The sequence below is a fragment of the Bombina bombina genome, chromosome 1 (genome assembly GCF_027579735.1).
Source record: "Bombina bombina isolate aBomBom1 chromosome 1, aBomBom1.pri, whole genome shotgun sequence".
NCBI classification, from domain to species: Eukaryota; Metazoa; Chordata; class Amphibia; order Anura; family Bombinatoridae; genus Bombina; species Bombina bombina.
Window position 1 is genome coordinate 345,524,522 of NC_069499.1, and position 22,655 is coordinate 345,547,176.

Sequence of the window (22,655 nt, forward strand, 5' to 3'; positions counted from 1 at the left end):
TCTACTCTCCTAACAATTCCTGATTGTCTCCTCCAAATAAGGGAAGTGATGTCAAGTGATTACAAGGTGTTTTGTGTCCTTTGAAAGGGACAGTAAAGTAAAAATTGAACTTTCAAGATTTACTACTGTTTTCAAATAGGTTTGGTCTTCAACAAGGATACCAAGAGAACTAAGCACATTTGATAATAGATAGATCATGCAATTAAAAAATAAAAAAAACTCTTCAATTAACTTATGTTGCATGAAAGTTTAATTTTGAATGTACTGTCCCTTTAACTGAGATCTGGGTGGTGAGTTTTATTGAATGTAGCCCATTATTTAAACATTAAAATGTTTTATGAAGAGAACATATGAAAACCAATTAATTAGCCCTTATTTTGTACACTTATCCTATATATCTTGTTCTTCCCAGCTTCTGGAGCAAGTGCAACTGAAATTGCAGCTGTAAGGGAGAGAAGGAATAGAATAGATGTCTAAGGGATAAGTGGGATTAATGAAGCTCTAATGAGATCAGTCTGTGTATGCACCGTGAGTCATGTGCCAAGGGTGCTATAAATCATTGGCTTAGATGTGAGCATCAGTACTGGGAGCAGTGCCCATATATCCCCCAAGAAGAACCATAAATATAACCCAGAACTGCACTGGCAGGCCAGCAATCACTGCATGAATTATAACACTCTATCCATCACTTTAATGCTTGTACTTTGCAAATTAAAGCTGTCACCACACTTTGAGGTGCACAAGTTAGATCTTTATGTATTTCCATTTTATCTCCCCTTGGTCTTTATTCCTGTTTCTGTATAGGGTTTTCAGTGCCCTGTGTTGCATCTGTTATAATGTTTGCGTGGACAACTTTTAGCTACCTCATTCATTTATTTTTTATATTTTGTCGTGCACAGTAACAATTTTCTAAACATTCGGGTTATCTTCTTATATATTATATACATACACAACTATACAATATATTCTAATTCTTTAGAAAAAAATGATCTGTACTTATTTTTCTACAAAACTCACCAGAAACGTATATGGGGCTTTCCGTAGATAAATCATTTGATAGGCTTTTCTAAGGGATTAGAATACACCTAGTTACAAGCTTGGCACATAATGACAAATCTGAAAAGGCAGTGTTTTCTGGCATGAGGCAGAGACTTTTTAAGAAGGCATCACTTGTTTGGCAGATTGTGAAAACAAACTGCATCAAAGACGTGATTTCATTGTATTTCCTTTGTGGAATGTGGACATTGCAGTGTTCACCTTACACTTATACTAGTTCATGCCTGAAATTTAAGAGTGAAAGGCCCCTGGACTATGTCTGCATATTATCTCCTTCTCTAAAGTTCAGTTTCTGCAGAAATTTCTTTTTCCATAGTTTCGACGGTATAAAAGTATTACTCATTTTGGTGTAGCTTTCAAATTAGCTATGTTCTGTCACCCCCATCTCTGTCCATAGGTCCCAAAAAAGATCATTAAGAGTTAAATACATATAAATAAAATAGCATTTAAATGTCTCTTTCCCCATCTACGAAGGGGTTATTATTGGTTTAGATAAATAAATAAGCTAGAGTCTGAGCATCAAGTCTTAATTTGACACTGTTTGTCCTTATGGAGAGAGCATAGATGGACTCTCCTCCTCTTCAGAAGACAAGGGCTCTGGGCTGTATCTCAGCTGACTGGCATGCCTTAAAAGATCCATCTCTGTCCCATGAAATTCCACATTCTCCTCTTCTTCATCTTCGTCATCATCATCATCCTGACCATCTTTGGCTGCAGTTTTTAGTCCTGGTCTCTGTTTGTTTCCATGGTCTGACTGACCTTGTTCCTTGGCTTTACGGCTTCTCTTCCATTTCATTCTGCGGTTCTGGAACCAGATCTTAACCTGCAAAGAGATTGAGAACCAAGGTCACTGCCTGAGTCAAAGCATGTTTAAGATCATTTAGGGCTTGTTTCAGTGAGGCAGCATGGAGATGATATTTTCTAAACAAAGAGTCTATGCATAAATGTTTTTATCTGAAATTAATTATTAATTTGCGCACACACAAAATGAATAATTAATTATTAATCTGCACACACACAAAAAACATGTGTGCCATAACATAGTTTGCATATATAAATCCAGATTAATACCCATTAGATAATATGGAAGAAGAAATCAGTAAGTGTATAGCCATGTATCATAAAAGAACATTCTGATGATCATATTTTAGTTGTGTATATAGTTTAATTGTGATTTGAACAATATTTTACATTTTGTATTAAACCAGGAAATGAAGGTGTTTATTAATATGTGAAATGAGCATGCGCAAAAACGTTAATGTTCAAAAAATAGCTAAAATATGCAGTAAAAAGTGGTCAAAATTGGGTTTACAAGAGGTAAAAGCTAATAATTCAATAAAAGTAAAAGAATTGTGTATAGTTGCTCAGATAGATTAAAATATGTGTAGATGATGTGTGAAGTGCTTTCAAAAACAGATTATACCACACGGTTATCTATGCAGAGATTTAAAGTAACATAATTGTAAAGAAGAGGGTCTTGGGAAATTTCAGTTTTGAACAGAAAAATGTTGTAATATACTTCCATTAGCAAAAATGCCTCTAATAAAAGCTTTTAATGTTTTAGGTTCATATGGACATATGCTGCAAGTATCCTGTGCACCCCAATTCAAACACTGCACCTGCGCAGAGAGTTGGCGGTGACTTGTATGACACGAATTGAGTCATCCCGGACAAAACTCGCTACAGCTGGTTCTCTGGGCAGATGCAGTGTTTGAATGAGTGAACATCCACAGCAAATATGCATATACCGCTGAAACAATGGTAGCTTACACTAGAAGCATGTTTGCTAATTCAAGTACATTAGTATGCCCTGGTGTACTTTTTTAGTTTTCACTATAATGTATGCTATATTTGAATGTCTTTGTTCAAATCATTTCTGCTTCTGTTTTGGCTGTTTTTCAGATTCTGCATTTCTAAAAAGTTTAGAATGTTTTGTTGTTTTATCTCCTGTACAGTATGTTCGTAGGTGTGTTAGCTGAGTATCCTATCTTTATTTTTAATAGATTTTTGGTAATGACAACAGCAGTGTTTGTCTACTTCAATAGCGAGTCTAGGTTGGCTCCTTTAAATAAAGGAACTGGTAAGGGGTCCACTGAAAAACAATTGCAGCAAATAATATGGTAAAGTGTTATTTTATTCAGAAAAAAAATGCATTCAGCTGTTATGTTTATTTATTTTAATACTACAATAAAGTTTTATATTTGCACTGAGTTTTTGGTCTTTGCCAAGTTTTCCAGTGCGCTGCTTGACTATGCCCTCTAGTGGCCCTCAACTACAATTCTTATAATAATACAAATACATAAATGTAAAATCTGTTTTGATTCTAAGGTTTTTGTTGATTTTCAAATTCCATTAGTTGTTATTTCACATCTTGCCTCTCTCTGCCACTTCCTGCCTGTCCCTGCTTCTCTCTCTATGGGCTAGATTAGGGGTCAGCAACCTTGGCACCACAAATGTTTTGGAACTACATTTCCCATGATGCTGAGACACTCTTAAGGCTGTCTGAGCATCATGGGAAATGTAGTTCCAAAACATATGGGGTGCCAAGGTTGCTGACTCCTGGGCTAGATGTTTAAAATCTTGCCAGCATTGAGAGAATCACGCAAAATCTTTGGGGATATTTTTGAGCATTATATGGTGTCTCTCCTCCATAACCAGACCCCTGACAAGTTAGATAAACAGCTCTCAAGCTTATTTTTACCTTTCTAAAATGATTTGAGTGACCTTGCAGTACTGCAGTACTTAGATTATCTCGTTTGTCCTCTCTGTGTTTTTCCTGTGTCTTTTCTTCCCCTTATCTAGCTCTCTCTTTTCTTTGCTTTTTCCCCTTGGTCCCCATTTCTCTATAATTTATTTTTTCCATGTATCCCCTGTGTCTGTATCTCTAAGTCATTTCCCACTCTGTTTATCTTTTCTCCCTTTCTCTTTCGTCTGTCTATTTTATAATCACTAACAATGGTGATCAGTCCATAGATCTTGCTCGGAAATTACCTAACTGTAAACATGATATATTAAAAGGGACAGTCAACTCCAAAATTATTATTATCTAAAAAGATAGATAATCCCTTTATTACACATTTTCCAGTCTTGCACAGCCAACAAAGTTATATTTGATTAACCTTGTATCTAAGCATCCTCTGACAGCCCCCTGATCACATGACTTTTTATTTATTATCTATTAACTTGCATTTTAGCTAATTAGTGCAGTGTCCTGCACAACTCCATGGGAGAGAGCACAGTGTAATCTATATGGGCCACATGGATTAGCAGTCTCTTGTTGTGAAAAGCTAATAAAAAAACATGTGATAAGAGGCTGTCTGTAGTGGCTTAGAAACAGGCAGACATTTAGAGGTTTAACTGTTTTATAAAGTATATTAATATAACAATGTTGGTTGTGCAAAGCTAGGGAATGGGTAGTAAAGACATTATCTATCTTTTGAAAAAATAACAATTTTGGTGTTGTCTGTCCCTTTAACTTGTGGTGGTGAAACGTATGTATTTTATGGAAATCAGATTTCACATAAATAGTACTTACTATTACTGATCATTTGCATAGCCGAAATAGCACACTCACCTGTGTCTCAGTCAGCATCAGGGAAGTAGCCACCTCGAAACGCTTGGGACGTGACAAATACTTGTTGAGCTTAAACTGATTCTCCAGCTCAAGGAGCTGCTGGCTTGTGAAAGCAGTGCGCGGACGTCTACATTTTCCCATCAGCCCAGCCTGAGCAGAAGCTGAAAACAAAGAGGAACAAAAACATAATTTACCATTTCTGTATCAGAGCAGATGTCACATTCTGCTTATTAAAAGTTCAAATTTAAAAAATCTGGATCACATTTGGTTTGTAAACATAAAAAAATGGAAGTCACTTATCTTCTTGTTTTTAGACCTTGCATTGTAATGTAGGAATCTCTGTTTCAAATAAATAACACTACATAGCAACATAAATATTTCTCAAGATAAAATTTGTGTTTCTAATCTTTTTTTTTTTTTTACGTGCCTTCCCATACCAATGAGACCTCTTAGATCAGACATCCTCAAACTTGGCCCTTTAGAGGTTTTGGAACTACATTTCCCATGATGCTCAGCCCGCTGATATGATCCATTTATTTAGCCCATACAGTTACATATTTTTTTTATATATATGTATAGTTTGCTTATTTTTAAATAACATTGTGCTGATTTTCAGACTCCTAACCAAGCCCAACGTTTTAGAACTATACTGATGTATACCTACTCCAGCTTGCTCCTGTTTGTGTAAAGAGTCTTTTCATATGCAGAGGAAGGGGGAGGGGGGAGTGTCTTCTCTTTTTTGGTAAACAACCACTTTCAGTGGTTGTTCCAGCTAACCTTTTCAACACAGCTAAACTGGGAGCTTCTAAGTAAGTTTTTAAACTGTTTTATACTGGATTTTTAGATCAGTATCTGATCATATTATTCTTTATAGTAGTGTCTATTACATGCAGCTATATAAAATTGGTGTACACTGTCCCTTTAAGGACAAAACATTTTACAGTATTTACTTTATTTATAGATAGATGAATAATTCAAATAAATTGCACCCAGGATAAATAAAGCAATAGAAAAAAGACACCCTTTCCAGTACTTAAGCACTATAACACACAATAACTGGATACTTAGATCTGCCACTGTTCTATTGTGTATGTAAGATTCACACCTAATAATAATATTTGCACAAACAAGCAAATTTCCCCTTCCCATGCACCTCTCAGCTGCACCCTGACCTGCCTCACTGTGATCCAGATAACGCTGTGTAAACAGTTATATAAACTGGGTGTCTATCTTTGTTTGTAGACCAATCATTAGTTATTAGTCTGCAGATAAAGAACAGCTTGTGTGTATTGATTGCTATGGTTAAAGCGTGTATTAATTTAGACCATGTTGGCTTTCCATATTTTAGCTTGCTCTTTTACAGATCATTTTAGAAATGATTCATCATAGGTGATCTAAAATATATGTGTGTGTGTGTGTGTGTGTATATATATATATATATATATATATTTTTTTTTTTTTTTTATTTTTTTTTTAAGGCATTCAATGTATATTTAAAATTAACATGACATGACATTACTGATTTATTTTATTTATTTATGATTGTTACACTCCTGTGTTAAATTTAAAAAAAAGCAGGCACCACTGCCCTCGGGACTTTCCACTGCCCATCAAAAAGCACGTTTTAATGATTGGCTCCTGGATTGGTTCTGGATTGGCCAGGAGCACCCCTATAGCATCTCCAGAGCTGATACAAGAGTAGGTCACAGGTTTTTAGTGGCCAGTGAAACGTGCTGAAGGATCACTTGCCTCTCCAGCATCACCAGTTTGCATGCTATCTTATGCAGCTGGTTTAGTAAAGAAAGAAGGGAGTTTTAGTGACTCAGCAGTATAAAATATCAGGAACTGATGAAGCTGCAGAGGTTGGAGAGAACTCATAGTGAATTTGTCATTGTAGTCATGTAGGCAGAGTGTTATTCATTTGGGGGTCGATCCGATAAAAATCGTCGCCCGCAAAAGTCGGCAACGCCAATATTTGCGCGGGTTTGGTATCCTATATACGGCGTAACCTAGAAGTTACGCACGTATATTTCTGCCGTCGCCCGTAGTTTTTTGGGCCATAGGCAGGTATACCAAACCCGCGCAGTTTGGTATCCAATATACAGCGTAAGGACTTACGTGGCGAAAATGGAGAAATCTTACTCCATTTTCACCTCGCCACAAAAAGCAGCCGTAAGAAGCCTTACGCTGACTATTGGAGCCCCGTAACTCCCTAAACTGGCTGCTAAAATAAACCTAACACCTAACGCATGCGCAATGTCTATCTCCCTGTCAACCGCGATCCCCCGCCGCAATCCATAATAAACTATTTAACCCCTAAACCGTCGCCATCTACATAAACTAACCCCCTACTGTGAGCCCCTAAAACCACCACCATCTAACTGATCTATCCCTTAATGTGAACCCCTTACACCGCCACCATCTATATTAAAATTATTAACCCCTAATTTAATCTACCTACCCCGCTGCCAGCTATATTATCTATATTAACCCTAAGTATATTATAGTTAATATAGTTCTTAGATTATATATATTAACTATATTAACCCTAATTATATTAGGGTTAATATAATTAATATAGTTACTATAGTATTTATATAAACTATATTAACTCTATCTAACCCTAACACCCCTAACTAAATTCTTATTAAATAAATCTAATTCATATTATAAATTAAAATATTCCTATTTAAATCTAAATACTTACCTATAAAATAAACCCTAAGATAGCTACAATATAATTAATAATTACATTATAGCTATGTTAGGGTTTATATTTATTTTACAGGTAAATTGTTAATTATTTTAACTAGGTATAATAGCTATTAAATAGTTATTACCTATTTAATAGCTACCTAGTTAAAATAATTACCCAATTACCTGTAAAATAAATCTTAACCTAAGTTACAAATACACCTACACTATCAATAAATTAAATAAACTACAAATATCTATCTAAAAATACAATTAAATAAACTAAACTAAATTACAAAAACAAACAAACACTAAATTACAAAAAATAAAAAAAAGATTACAAGATTTTTAAGCTAATTACACCTATTCTAAGCCCCCTAATAAAATAATAAACCCCCAAAATAAAAAAAATTCCCTACCCTATTCTAAATTAAAAAAAGTTCAAAGCTCTTTTACCTTACCAGCCCTTAAAAGGGCCTTTTGTGGGGGCATGCCCCAAAGAAAACTGCTCTTTTGCCTGCAAAAAAAAACACAATACCACCCCCCAACATTACAACCCACCACCCACATACCCCTAATCTAACCCAAACCCCCCTTAAATAAACCTAACACTACCCCCCCTGAAGATCTCCCTACCTTGTATTCCAACCAATCAGCCAATCGGATTGAACTTGAATCTGATTGGCTGATTCAATCAGCCAATCAGATTTTTCTACCTTAATTCCGATTGGCTGATAGAATCCTATCAGCCAATCGGAATTCGACGGACACCATCTTGGATGACGTCATTTAAAGGAACCTCATTCGTCGTGCCGGATGGATGCTCCGCGGCGGAGGAGCGAACAAAGAAGATTGAAGATGCCGATTTGCTTGAAGACATCGCCGATGGAAGAAGACTCTCTGCCGCTTGCTTCAAGACATCGCCCGGATGGAAGAAGACTTCACTGCCGCTTGCTGGAACACATCACCCGGATCGGATGAGGAGTTCTGCCCGGCGGGGTGAATACAAGGTAGGGAGATCTTCAGGGGGGGTAGTGTTAGGTTTATTTAAGGGGGGGTTTGGGTTAGATTAGGGGTATGTGGGTTAGAATAGGTGTAATTAGCTTAAAAATCTTGTAATCTTTTTTTTATTTTTTGTAATTTAGTGTTTGTTTGTTTTTTAAATTTAGTTTAGTTTATTTAATTGTATTTTAGATAGATATTTGTAGTTTATTTAATTTATTGATAGTGTAGGTGTATTTGTAACTTAGGTTAGGATTTATTTTACAGGTAATTGGGTAATTATTTTAACTAGGTAGCTATTAAATAGGTAATAACTATTTAATAGCTATTATACCTAGTTAAAATAATTAACAATTTACCTGTAAAATAAATATAAACCCTAACATAGCTATAATGTAATTATTAATTATATTGTAGCTATCTTAGGGTTTATTTTATAGGTAAGTATTTAGATTTAAATAGGAATATTTTAATTTATAATATTAATATTAGATTTATTTTAAGAGTTTAGTTAGGATGTTAGAGTTAGATAGGGTTATTATACTTAATATATATATAATATAATAACGATATTAACTATATGAACCCTAATATAATTAGGGTTAATATAGTTAATATATATAATATAATAACTATATTAACTATATTAACCCTAATATAATTAGGGTTAATATAGTTAATATAGCTGGCGGCGGTGTAGGGGGATTAGATTAGGGGTTAATACATTTATTATAGGTGGCCGCGGTGTAGGGGGATGTAGATTGTAGGCAAAAGAGCAGTTTACTTTGTGACAAAGCCCCGCCAAAAGCCCTTTTAAGGGCTGGCAAAAGAGATGTTACTTTGGGGCATGCCCCGCATAAAGCCCTTTTAAGGGCTGGCAAAAGAGCTGTTACTTTGGGGCAATGCCACGCAAAAAGCCCTTTTCAGGGCTATTTGTAGGGTTAGACTTAGGTTTAGTGGTAGGGATAGTTTAGTATTTTAGGGGTTAAATAATTTAATATAGATGGCGGCGGGGTAGGGGGATTAGATTAGGGGTTAATAATTTTAAAATAGATAGCGGCGGGGTAGGGGCTCACTTTAGGGGGTAGGTAAGGTAGATGGCGGCGGTGTTAGGGGCTCACTTTAGGGGGTTAGAGATTTAATATAGCTGGCGGCGGTTTAGGGGTTAATAACTTTATTAGGTAGCGGCGGGCTCCGGGAGCGGTGGTTTAGGGGTTAATACATATTTTATTGTTAGGCTAGTGAGGGGGGATAGCGGATAGAGGGTTAGACGTGTCGGGCTATGTTAGGGAGGCGTGTTAGACGTGTTGGGCTATGTTAGGGAGGCATGTTAGACGTGTCGGGCTATGTTAGGGAGGCGTGTTAGACAGTGCGGGTGATTTAGACTTTAGTCAGGTTTTGTAGGCGCCGGCAGTTTCTAACGTGCCGCAAGTCACTGGCAACGCCAGAAATTTGTACTTGCGCAGATTTCTGGACATCGCTGGTTTGTCAGACTTACGGCACGTTAGCATCTGACGGCGACATATATGGGATAGCTCGAGTTGCAATCTGAAACTGCGGGCGACGCGGGTTCCCTCGCTTGCGCCGCAAACTACGATCTATATCGGATCGACCCCTTGGTTTGTTGGACCTTTATTGCAGGCCTGGGCAGAATGCAAAAAGCTCACTCTTTAGCCCTAAACTCATGTTTCAGCCTCTCCATTTAACAGCTGTCATGGTTAGACAGGGTTTTATTAGGAAAAAAACTATACATTTCTGTGTTTTTATTATTACATTCATAAACAGTAAAGGATATTAGCCCATGAATTTATATGGGAGAGAGCTCTTAACCTTGCACCTGACTCAAAAGAGTGCTTTTGTTTCATTATAAAGAGCAGAATTAATGCTACCCCCCCCCCCCCTCTGCTCCTGATGCCGTTGTATTCCCATAGCAATTTTATTGCATCTAGGCCAACTTCAATGTGTATATTAAGCATTCCGAGTGAGAGACCTTGCTAAGTCCTGTTACTCCATGGACCATCTCCCTACATCTTACATGTGAAGTATTGGTATTGTAAAGATTTGCGCATTCATGAGGTTTCAGTGTCTGTAAATCTAGACTCCTGGGTCTGCCTAAAGTTACAGTAAATATTAACTATTTACTGTAACCATTTAAAGCATTGCACTCATATAAAAAAGGGTGCTTACATTTTAAGTCTTGAAAGGCCACTTATGAATGAAGGTTAGCACCTCATTCAGTGCTCAGTTATCCTCATTGTTGACAACTTCCATCCCTGATGGGTTTTTTTTTGTAAGTGCAATAGGTAGTACAGCCGGTCATATGCCATACCGCCGGGTCTCTAAACTCTTAACGATGCATGCTCCCACTCTGAAGCAGACAGCCACATGCTCTAATGACAGTCTATAGGTAGGCAGGCAGTATAGCATGTGATTGGCGGTACTGCCCACCGGTTTTGTTAAGAAAATAGAGCCGGGGCTGTTGGCAGAGCTGACAACCCTGCACTGCAAGGAGTGCTTAACACTATTTAAAAATGTCTTTTAAATACTTATTGTATTACGACAGTGGTTTTAAGTAATTTGTCAGGATTCTACAGGTGGTTATTGTTTTTCACCTTGTTGCTGTACCTTTAATTCAGAAGCCCTGCCTACCCAATCTTTAAATTCCAGCTGCACTATCAATCTGGTGCTTAGTATTGTATCATTACTAGTCATAGCAACTGCTCAACACTGAGCCTTCCTTAAAGTTATTTCCACTGGCTAGATTTTCCAGTCTTGTCAGAGCTTCCATAAGAAAAGACGTTACCTGCAAAGAGTTGAAAGCTTAACAACTTTGTGTAATACCAGCTGTTTCATCTGCAGCTACCTCTTAAGCAAGCACGCAACTTTATTTCCTCTGTGATTCACAGACTTCAAGCACACAGGATACAATTCGGATTAAGCTACAAGAGTGGAAACAAACTTACCTCCAGTAAGCTAAAGAAATATAACCAGAGACCGTGCCATTCCATATTAAATTGGAGGCCGGATAACACGCCCCCCTGTGACGTCACAGCTTCTCCGGTAACGGCATACAACACAGAACTACTCACGCTAATAAGTATACAGGCTGTGACACACTGCAAGCGATGCGGCGCGAGGCAAAGCAGCTGCTTTGCTCCGCGTCGCATCGCTTCTGAAGTTCAAATATTTAATCTCTGAAGGCTGTGACACACTGCAAGCAGAGCGGCGTGCAGCGTGTAGATGCAGCTGTGTGCGCGAAGTGTGTCCAGCCTTTTCATCTCTGAGCACTATGCTGCATCAGGTCGCGTAGCTAAGCGCTCAGAGATGAAATATTTGAACTTCAGAAGCGATGCGACGCGGAGCGAAGCAGCTGCTTTGCCTCGCGCTGCATCGCTTGCAGTGTGTCACAGCCTTGAGCGCTTAGCTACGCGACCTGACGCAGCAGAGTGCTCAGAGATGAAAAGGCAGGACACACTGAGTGCACACAGCTGCATCTACACGCTGCGCACCGCTCCGCTTGCAGTGTGTGACAGACTTTACCTCACTTAAGCTTGGGGAAAGATCCAGGAAGCAAATAGATCAACCCGGTCACCAGACTACTCACCTGATTGCTACATAGTATTGAGGGAGATGCCGTAACACAGCTAGAGTAATCTGGCAAACTAAGAAGTACAGTGACACAAGGAAAAGTAAATGTTTATGAACTCTCATAACTAGATCGAACATTCCTTACCTTACGCTTAATCTCAACCCTGCAAGGATTAGTATTAGTATAAAAGCGGACTGTCACATCCTTCATGAACTGTGACTACTTAAAGGGACAGTACACTGTAAAATTGTTTTTCCATAAATGTATTTTAAATAACTTGTTATACCAACTGCAGAGTATAAAATATTTGAGAAATTGCATTTTCGGGTTTATTTGTGTATCTGAAGTAGCTGGTTTTGAGCTTTGAAACCACAGCCTATTACAATGGGTTGAGCTTCAGGTAATATCAGATCTCATTATGTTATCACTTTTATGTACACAGATTTGCTTCCTTATCTTATATTTGTCTGGCACACCAAAGCTCAATACATAGAGAGAACAATGTAAAATTATAATGTTATTACTTAACTATCATGCCCCCCACTGAGGGTGTAATCTCTTCTGCTGGCTGTGTTTACTTAGGCTTGTCAATGGCGTATACGCCAGTATCAAAACTTTCAGTATAGGTTGGGAAACCACAAGCTAAATCAGCTATTTCAAATGCTGAAATATGAGTAAAGGAGCTACTTGCAACCAATTTAATACACTCTAGCAGGTAAAAAGGATCATTGGGAATAATTTAAAGGGGAGAAAGTTTTGGGGTGAACTGTCCCTTTAAAGACACAGTGAATCTCAAATCAACTTGTTTATGCAAGTCTTACTATCAAATTTCACATGATATCAGGAATCACTTTGCCATTGTGATTACCTTAACTCTTGTGATACAATCACAAAATTTAACTGTGAATGAATTTGCAGCTGAGATCCGCAGCAGAAACCTGCAGTAATTAAGTTATCATTACATAATTGTACTAATTGTTTTCTTTCACGTATCAGAAAGAGCAGCAGGTAAACGTGTGAAAAATAAATTTCCCCATGAAAAAAACTTAAAAGGGACAATGTTATCAGACAAGAAGCTGATAAGAGTAAGTTTTATTCAAAGCTGCTGCAGGAACACCATTTCAAATCGACTGGGCTCTCTGCCATCACCATGTGGAGGTTGATTTCTGCTGATGCCTTGTGTTACATAACTTTTCTATAGATAAAAATGAAGTATTCATAATATCGCTACAGCTGGTGGTTTGATCAGACAACAGCAACTATTTCAAAATACAAAATGGGTGTAAATGAGCTGAAACTATTTAATATACACCAGCAGGTGTATACAGATGATTGATAACAGATAACTGAGAACACAAGGGGAGACAAATTAATAGTAAAATGTCACGTTAAAGGGACATTAAACACTTTGAGATGGTAATATAAAATGATAAATCGTAAATAAAATAAAAAATCTTTGCAATATAAAGAAGGTAACCTAAGTTACAACATGGCACATCCCATTGTTTTATAGACACTAAAACTTTACACTTGATTTGTCAATATTTAAACAGCTTATGAAACTTTAAAAAAAACACATCTACATGTTAGACTAATCTTCTCTTTGAATACATCATTGTATCTAACAATTATTTAGGGCTAGATTACAAGTGGATCGCTAATTTATTGCGCGCCCGCAAACGGTAAAATTTGCACGATAAATAACCAGCCATTATAAGTGCCCCAATTGCCCCAAACTTTAGTGTTTGCTTCTGTAATTAATAATAGAAAAAAATACTAGCATCTTCCTGTTTCTCAACCTCCTACCCTTCTAGATTGTAAGTTCTCACGGGAATAGGGCTCTCAATTCCTCGTGTATGTGTTTGTAAATTTCTGTCTCTTACAATTTTTATATTATTGTTTTATTTAAATTAACTGTATCCATGAATAGCGCTGTGGAATATGATGGTGCTTCATAAATACAGTATAATAATAATAATCTTTAAACAAAAAAAAATACGGCATGAAGCAGTTTTATGGGGTTAAATGTGGTGGGTGTGTTAGAAGAAAAAAAAAAGGCACAGAAAAGTGCCTTTACATTGGGGTCTATGGGAACTGTGTGTTCCCTGTAAATATATATATTAAAGTAAGTACCTGCACTCTGCCAATAAACTGGTTTTGAACTGACTTTGGATGTAGCTTCGGTCTCAATCCTTCCCGCCTTTGGGGATTTCTTGCCTATATATATATATATATATATATATATATATATATATATATATATATATATATATATATATATATATATATAAAAGGGTTTAATATGTGTTTATAAACATATTAGCACATACATATATATGTATATAAATATATACATATATATTTACATCCTGCTGCCCATCGATGGATGACTTACCCCCTTACCCCCTTCGCCGCTCTAGTTAGAACGAGGCTACCATTGGAGCTTATGGGAATCGTGCTCTATTGAGCATATAGCTTCCTAGCAATGCTAATGCGAGGTTGTGTTCGCATTGCACTGCACTTCAAATACCAGGGCACAATTGCATGCGCTGGTATTACGAGTAAAGTGCAAATGTCGCACTTGCGTAGGAGCAATTTTGCACTCCACTCGTAATCTGGCCCTTAGTGTTTAATGTCCCTTTAAGGTTTACTGTCCCTTCAAACATCATAATTAAAAAAAAAACACACAATTAGAGATGATCTATATTAAAAAGTTTCTCATTTCATGTACAAATCAATAAAGTTATGAATGATTTAATGTTACTGAGAGGAATTCAAAATATTTTTCTTTACCTTTGGTATCAGACCTTGATGTGTTCCAAAGGATATTGTTTTGCAAACTGGAAAAATAAACATCTCTTATATCAACAAAATGTACAGAATTAATAGCAGTATTAATAGCTTGTGTTAATACTACAGTCTGTTTCAGAAGATTGAAAAAAAAGTAATAAACTGAATTGTGACTGTGGCCCTTTGTTCAGGGAATGTGTAATCATTAAACCAGTCAGCTAGACTAAAATCAGCAGAATATATGTAATGAAGAACCCAATTTTTAATTAAGAAGAGAAAAGCAAACACTGTTTATGTTCTATACATTCGAGTTACTTATAATGTAAATTATACAAATGTACGTTGTCTAAAAACAGTAGTTCATTTTACTTAGACGCACAGGTGAAAGTAATTCTAAGGATTTAAAAAACATTCACTATTAACAAAATTAATGGATCTATGGGTTGTAATTATTATTATTATTCATTTTAATAATAATAAAGAATCCCTAGATTTTTTTTAAAGGGCTATGCTCCAATCTGTTAGAGTATGTAAGCACTGTGTGTTTAATCCCTTCAATGGGGTTAAACACACAGTAGTAATACTGCTCGGGACTTGCGGTGCACTGCTGGTTCAGGGAGGATCCAATCAGCAGTGTAAGTTGCATGAATCAGATGTGCAACTAGCGCTACTGAAAGGATCAGAAGAGTTTTCTGCTCAGAACCAATAGTGCACAGCGAGTGTCGAGCGGTATTTCAACTGTGTGTTTTAACCCCATTGCAGGGGTTAAAGACACAGTACTGCAGGGTTGATATGCTTAAAATGACATGCTCTAACAAATTAGAGTATGTTTTTTTTATTTTATTATAATGGCCCTTTAAATATTTTTATAGAATTTTAAGATTGACTTTTAACAGTTCACATTTGGAGACTATGTAGAAAACAAGCTAATAGCTTTGTAATATAATACTAGCAAACTTTTTTGGTACCTCTCGGAATCGGAATTCGAGGGACGCCATCTTGGATGACGTCATTTAAAGGAACCTTCATTCGTCGTTAGTCATCGGGAAGAAGAGGATGTCTTGAAGATGGACCCGTTCCGCGCCGGATGGATGAAGATAGAAGATGCCGCTTGGATGACCAGTGGTGCCCAGCTGGGTGAACACGGCTCAAGGTAGGGTGATCTTCAATGGGGTAGTGTTAGGTTTTTTAAGGGGGGATCAGGTGGGTTTTAGAGTAGGGGTGTGTGGGTGGTGGGTTGTAATGTTGGAGGGGGGTCTTGTATTTTTTTTTTACAGGTAAAAGAGCTGATTACTTTGGGGCAATGCCCCGCAAAAAGCCCTTTTAAGGGCTGGTAAAAGAGCTGATTACTTTTGTAATTTAGTATAGGGTAGGGAATTTTATTATTTTGGGGGGCTTTTTTATTTTATTAGGGGCTTAGATTAGGTGTAATTAGTTTAAAATTCTTGTAATATTTTTTTTATTTTTTGTAATTTAGTGTTTTTTTTTGTACTATAGTTTAGTTTATTTAATTGTATTTTAGTTTAGATAATTGTAGTTAATTTATTTAATTAATTTATTGATAGTGTAGTGTTAGGTGTATTTGTAACTTAGGTTAGGATTTATTTTACATGTAATTTTGTATTTATTTTAACTAGGTAGCTATTAAATAGTTATTAACTATTTAATAGCTATTGTACCTAGTTAAAATAAATACAAAGTTGCCTGTAAAATAAATATAAATCCTAAAATAGCTACAATGTAACTATTAGTTATATTGTAGCTATATTAGGGTTTATTTTATAGGTAAGTATTTAGTTTTAAATAGGATTAATTTATTTAATTATAGTAATTTTAGTTTGTTTTATTTAAATTATATTTAACTTAGGGGGGTGTTAGGGTTAGGGTTAGACTTAGGTTTAGGGGTTAATAACTTTATTATAGTAGCGGCGACGTTGGGTGCGGGAGATTAGGGGTTAATAATTGTAGGTAGGTGGCGGCGATGTTGGGGGGGGGCAGATTAGGGGTTAATAAAATTTATTATAGTGTTTGCGAGGCAGGAGTGCGGCGGTTTAGCGGTTAATACATTTATTATAGTGGCGGCGATGTCCGGTCGGCAGATTAGGGGTTAATAAGTGTAGGTGGGTGGCAGATTAGGGGTTAATAAATATAATATAGATGTCGGAGATGTTAGGGGCAGCAGATTAGGGGTTCATAGGTATAATGTAGGTGGCGGCGGTGTCCAGAGCGGCAGATTAGGGGTTAATAATATAATGCAGGTGACGAGGATGTCAGGGGTGGCAGATAAGTGGTTAATAAGTGTAAGGTTAGGGGTGTTTAGACTCAGGGTTCATGTTAGGGTGTTAGGTGTAGACTTAGAAAGTGTTTCCCCATAGGAAACAACGGGGCTGCTTTAGGAGCTGAACGCTGCTTTTTTGCAGGTGTTAGGTTTTTTTTCAGCCAGCTCAGCCCCATTGTATCCTATGGGGAAATCGTGCACAGGCACGTTTTTCCAGCTTACCGCTACCGTAAGAAATGCTGGTATTAAGGTGAGAAGTGGACCTAAATTATTCTCAACGCTCACTTTTCTGAGGCTAACGCAGCCATTCAGAAAACTCGTAATACCAGCGTTGGCTTAAGGGTGCGCTGGAAAAAAAAGGAGCGTTAGCTCCGCAAGTTTTTACCCACAAAACTCGTAATCTAGGCGTATGAAAATTCTGCTCCAAAAATGACAGTGTAAATGTCTTTGTATGTTGTTCTTTTGTAATGGATTTCATTGCAGTATCTATCTATTTATATATATATATATATATATATATATATATATATATATATATATATATATATATATATATATTCCTGTATATTTCATTTGCATTTCTCTGGTGAATTGGCAACAATGTACAGTATATGGAATACTGGGAAAAATCAAGTGAAGAAACTTTCCTGACGTGCTAATTGGCTATACAATGATATTTGTGGCTCTTACTTAGGTGTCCCTTTAATAACATATACGAATCTTAATGTACACATTTATAAAATCTGCATGGACCTGGGAATGTTCCTACATATTGTGCAATATGTGCACATATTAAACAGTATCATACAACACAAAGATTGCACATACACATTAGACGCACAGTACACTATTTCACTGCCTAATACACATCACACACTCCCTGCCCACTAATCCCTGCTGAGATGGGAAGGGATTTTATGGGGTAATCACTAGTGTTTGTGAGTTGAATGCTGTCTAGTTAGTCTAATGAGGCATGGAAAGGGATCATCCCACTGCTAACACGCTCACGTTTTACAAGCCTTTAATGGAACAAGTAACTTGTCTGTCACAGAGGACAATAAGACAGACACCGAGCCCCCATGCAATTAAACAAGTCATTGTGCTCCTGCTGGCACACTCCAGTCTCACACTCCTTGGGGACAGCATTTATTTCACAAATCGCAACAGTAGATTGTCAGAAGTGGCTATGACACTCATATACACAAATACTGTGTTTAACCTCTTCAATGCTGGAAAAGGCTGCAGGACATTGATATACAAAGCAAGTCTGCTTTCAGCCAAGGAGTAAGCATCTTTCTAAAGCATAAAGAAAATTCAATTTTGCACCAGTCTTATTGGTACTCAACAGATTGGGAGATTTGTATAGATGAATAAATGTTGCATCTTATTTACACACTGAAGCACAATTGATATTTAATGGGGGTTTAATTTTACACTTTTGTTGTATCATAAGTCCACCATAAAATGTTTTGTCACAAAATTTTAAATATGTTATCAAAGGAAATTGTTTTTAGCAACCTAAAACCTTTTTTGTTTAACATTTTATAATGAGATTGATTTATAGAAACATATATAAGAATATTATATTTTTTAAATGCACTTAGAACTCGATTTATATCTATATGCAATACAAAAATACAATCACTTAGGAGTAAGATAAAAATCCCCATACATATTGTTTTCAGCAAATAAATTAAAGATACAATATAGGGGTGAATTACCAAGTGTCATCACTTCCCCATTTGAGTGTAGGTACCCATAGCTGCCTGCCTTATTTGTCTAACAATCTCTGATGAAGCACATGTGCGCATCAGTGAAACGCGTCAGCTCAGTTTGGTAATATCATCTTGTATTTCAAATATGGGATACAATTAAAAACTGCCAGTGACTGATTTTAATCAAAAGTTTCTTAATTTTGGATTAATTGTAACAACATGTCCAACTCTGAATAGCTATCTACAAGAACATAAAAAATGTGTTGTCGTAATTCCACTTTTTCTTTAACTAAACATTTTGAAACCCCAAATTATTCTACCAAAAAGGCACCTGAACTGATGCTCAGAACATATTTGTCAAGAATATGTATAAAATTAATTTGCTATCCAGATTTTACCATATTTCGAAGCATTTTTCTGGCTTGATAATGTGTCACCAGCATCTGAACCCTTACAGCAATGTATATTTTGTGAAGTGTCTCAGGCAACTCTGTTTAGTAAAATCACACAACAGAAAGACAATGAGATGCAGAGTTTACTGCTTGTCATGCGGTCTTACAGCACTTTCTGTGTGATTTATGGGTGCAGTGCACATTCAGATTTAATTTATTAAAATGTCCTTGAAGAAAAAATAAATAAATAAAACAACATTATATCAGCTCTTTAGAGTGCTCAAAGTAAATGACTGATTTAACACTTTCTTAGCCTACAAGCATGACAGCACCTTGCACAGGAATAATGTTGATAGATCAGTAAATATCAAGGCAAGGGCAGTGAAACAAAATCTGATGATTAGAACTATTATGCAATTTTAGATTCACAAGCAATTCAAGTCAAGCAAATCAAGCACGTCCCTATGTTATCAAGTGGTGCTGAACAACTAAAGAGTTAGATTTTATTTTTCATACTAAAGATGTTTGATTTCTGTGTGAATCTAGCCTACATACTACTATTACCAAATAAAGGAACTTAAAATGGTTTGCAGAAATACAAAAGCCCCTACATAAATTTAGAAATGTTCATAGTATGAAGTCAATTCAAATTTTAAAATTTATGTTACTTTTCTGGAAAAATGAAGGCACTACAGCCTACTTCAATTGTTCACCACCCTCCGAATGTGTGCTCTTCCGCAGCATTATTCATTTATTGGTTCCAGATTGGCTGAAGACAGGCTCCCAGCCAATTAAATGCCTGTACCTGAGTAAGGCACAAGAGTCAGCATTCGTAGGGCAATGGTAAATGAGGGAATTAGGAGTGCCTTATATGTTTCCTAGAAGATGAACACCACACTTCCTTTTTAAAATTAATCTAATGATTCAGAGAGAATATGTCATTTAAAAAAATATATTGCAAGTTACCTTTATAAGAAAGTGTACTCTTTCTCTTGGCCTTTACTGAAACTTAGCTACTTTGTATGAGAACATACTGGGGTAGCTCCAAGAGTCTGCACATATCTATAACACTCAAGGCACATGCACCCTCCTGAGCGCACCTATGTATTTTCTTGTAGACACAAAGAGCAGGAAGTAAATTTGACAGGCGTAAACAGAACATTTTTTAATGGAATGCTCTGTCTGCATCATGAAACTTTCATTTTAACGTCAATGTCCCTTTCAAATGGCTCATATTAAAAATTGTTAAATCATTATATAAGGGCATTTGTATCCATTTAAAGGGATGCTAAACCCCAATTTTTTATTTCATGATTTGGATAGAGCATGCAATTTTAAGCAGCTTTCTAATTTACTTCTATTATCAATTTTTATTTGTTCTCTTGCTAACTTTATTTGAAAAAGCAGGAATAAAAGCTTTTGAGCCAGCCCATTTTAGGTTGAGAAACTGGGTTGCACTTACTGATTGGATGGCTAAATGTAGGCACCAATCAGCAAGTCCTATCCAGGGTACTGAACAAAAAATAGGCCGGCTGGCTACAAAGCTTTCATCCCTGCCTTTTCAAATAAAGATAGCAAGAGAACGAAGAAAAATTTATAATATGAATAAATTAGAAAGTTGCTTCAAATTGCATGTTCTATCTGAATCATGAAAGAAAAAAAAATGAGTTCAGTATCCCTTTAAATTGATTCAATATTGATTTTCTGTCTTATTCCTAAGTGTTTTTTGTTATAATTTATTCGCCTGCAAACTATCGCCTAGATTTAGAGTTTTGTCGGTAAAGACCCGCGTAGCTAACGCAGCTTTTTTTCCCAATGCACCCTTAAGACAACGCTGGTATTGAGAGTTCTCTGAAAGGCTGTGTTAGGCTCCAAAAAGGGTGCGTTGAGCCGAATTTACCGCCACTTCAACCCTCAATACCAGCGTTGCTTATGCTAGCAGTAAGCTAGCAAAATGTGCTCGTGCATGATATCCCCATAGGAAACAATGGGGCTGAGCTGGCTGAAAAAAAACCTAACATTTGCAAAAAAGCAGCGTTAAGCTCCTAACGCAGCCCCATTGTTTCCTATAGGGAAACACTCTCTAAGTCTGCACCTAACACCCTAACATGAACCCCAAGTCTAAACACCCCTAACCTTACACTTATTAACCCCTAACCTGCCTCCCCCGATAACCCCTGCATTATATTATTAACCCCTAATCTGCCGCTCCGGACACCGCCGCAACCTACATTATCCCTATGTACCCCTAATCTGCTGCCCCTAACATCGCCGACACCTACATTATATTTATTAACCCCTAATCTGCCCCCCCCAACGTCGCCGCTACCTACTTACACTTATTAACCCCTAATCTGCCGACCGGACCTCGCCGCCACTATAATAAATGTATTAACCCCTAAACCGCCGCACTCCCGCCTCGCAAACACTATAATAAATAGTATTAACCCCTAATCTGCCCTCCCTAACGTCGCCGCCACCACCTAACTTCAAGTATTAACCCCTAATCTGCTGACCGGACCTCGCCGCTACTTTAATAAATGTATTAACCCCTAAAGCTAAGTCTAACCCTAACACCCCCCTAAATTAAATATAATTTTAATCTAACGAAATAAATTAAATCTTATTAACTAAAGTATTCCTATTTAAAGCTAAATACTTACCTATAAAATAAACCCTAATATAGCTACAATATAACGAATAATTTTAGGATTTATATTTATTTTACAGGCAACTTTGTATTTATTTTAACTAGGTACAATAACTATTAAATAGTTATTTACTATTTAATAGCTACCTAGTTAAAATAACTACAAAATTACCTGTAAAATAAATTCTAACCTAAGTTACAATTAAACCTAACACTACACTATCAATAAATGAATTAAATAAATTAACTACAATTACATACAATTAAATAAACTAAACTAAATTACAAAAAAAAAAAAACACTAAATCAGCCAATCAGATTGAGATCGCATTCTATTGGCTGATTGGAACAGCCAATAGAATGCAAGTTCAATCTGATTGGCTGATTGGATCAGCCAATCAGATTTTTCCTACCTTAATTCCGATTGGCTGATAGAATCCTATCAGCCAATTGGAATTAGAGGGACGCCATCTTGGATGACGTCACTTAAAGGAACCTTCATTCGTCGGGTAGTCGTCGGGGAAGGAGGATGTTCCGCGCCGGAGGTCTTGAAGATGGAGCCGCTCCTCGTCGGATGGATGAAGATAGAAGATGCCGCTTGGATGAAGATGTCTGCCAGTCCGGATGTCCTCTTCTGCCTGGATAGGATGAAGACTTCTGCCGGTCCGGATGTCCTCTTCTGCCCGGATAGGATGAAGACTTCTGCCGGTCTGGATGTCCTCTTCTGCCCCATCGGATGAAGACTTCGGCCTGGCTGGGTGAACACGACTCAAGGTAGGGAGATCTTCAGGGGGGTAGTGTTAGGTTTATTTAAGGGGGGTTTGGGTTAGAGTAGGGGGTATGTGGGTGGTGGGTTTTAATGTTGGGGGGGTTGTATTTTTTTTACAGGCAAAAGAGCTGATGACTTTGGGGCAT

The 22,655-nt window shown here is 36.9% G+C and overlaps 1 protein-coding gene across 1 annotated transcript in view; it reads right to left on the reverse strand.

Moving 5' to 3' along the window:
• Positions 1 to 1,603: 1,603 nt before the first annotated feature.
• LOC128657973 (motor neuron and pancreas homeobox protein 1) overlaps positions 1,604 to 22,655 on the reverse strand; it is a 33,880-nt gene continuing 12,828 nt past the window's right edge. The window contains exons 2-3 of the mRNA XM_053712415.1: positions 4,631 to 4,791; positions 1,604 to 1,879 (exon numbers count right to left, since the gene is read on the reverse strand). Of these exons, the coding sequence (XP_053568390.1) occupies positions 1,604 to 1,879; positions 4,631 to 4,791 (437 nt within the window). The remainder of the gene's footprint in view (positions 1,880 to 4,630; positions 4,792 to 22,655) is intronic.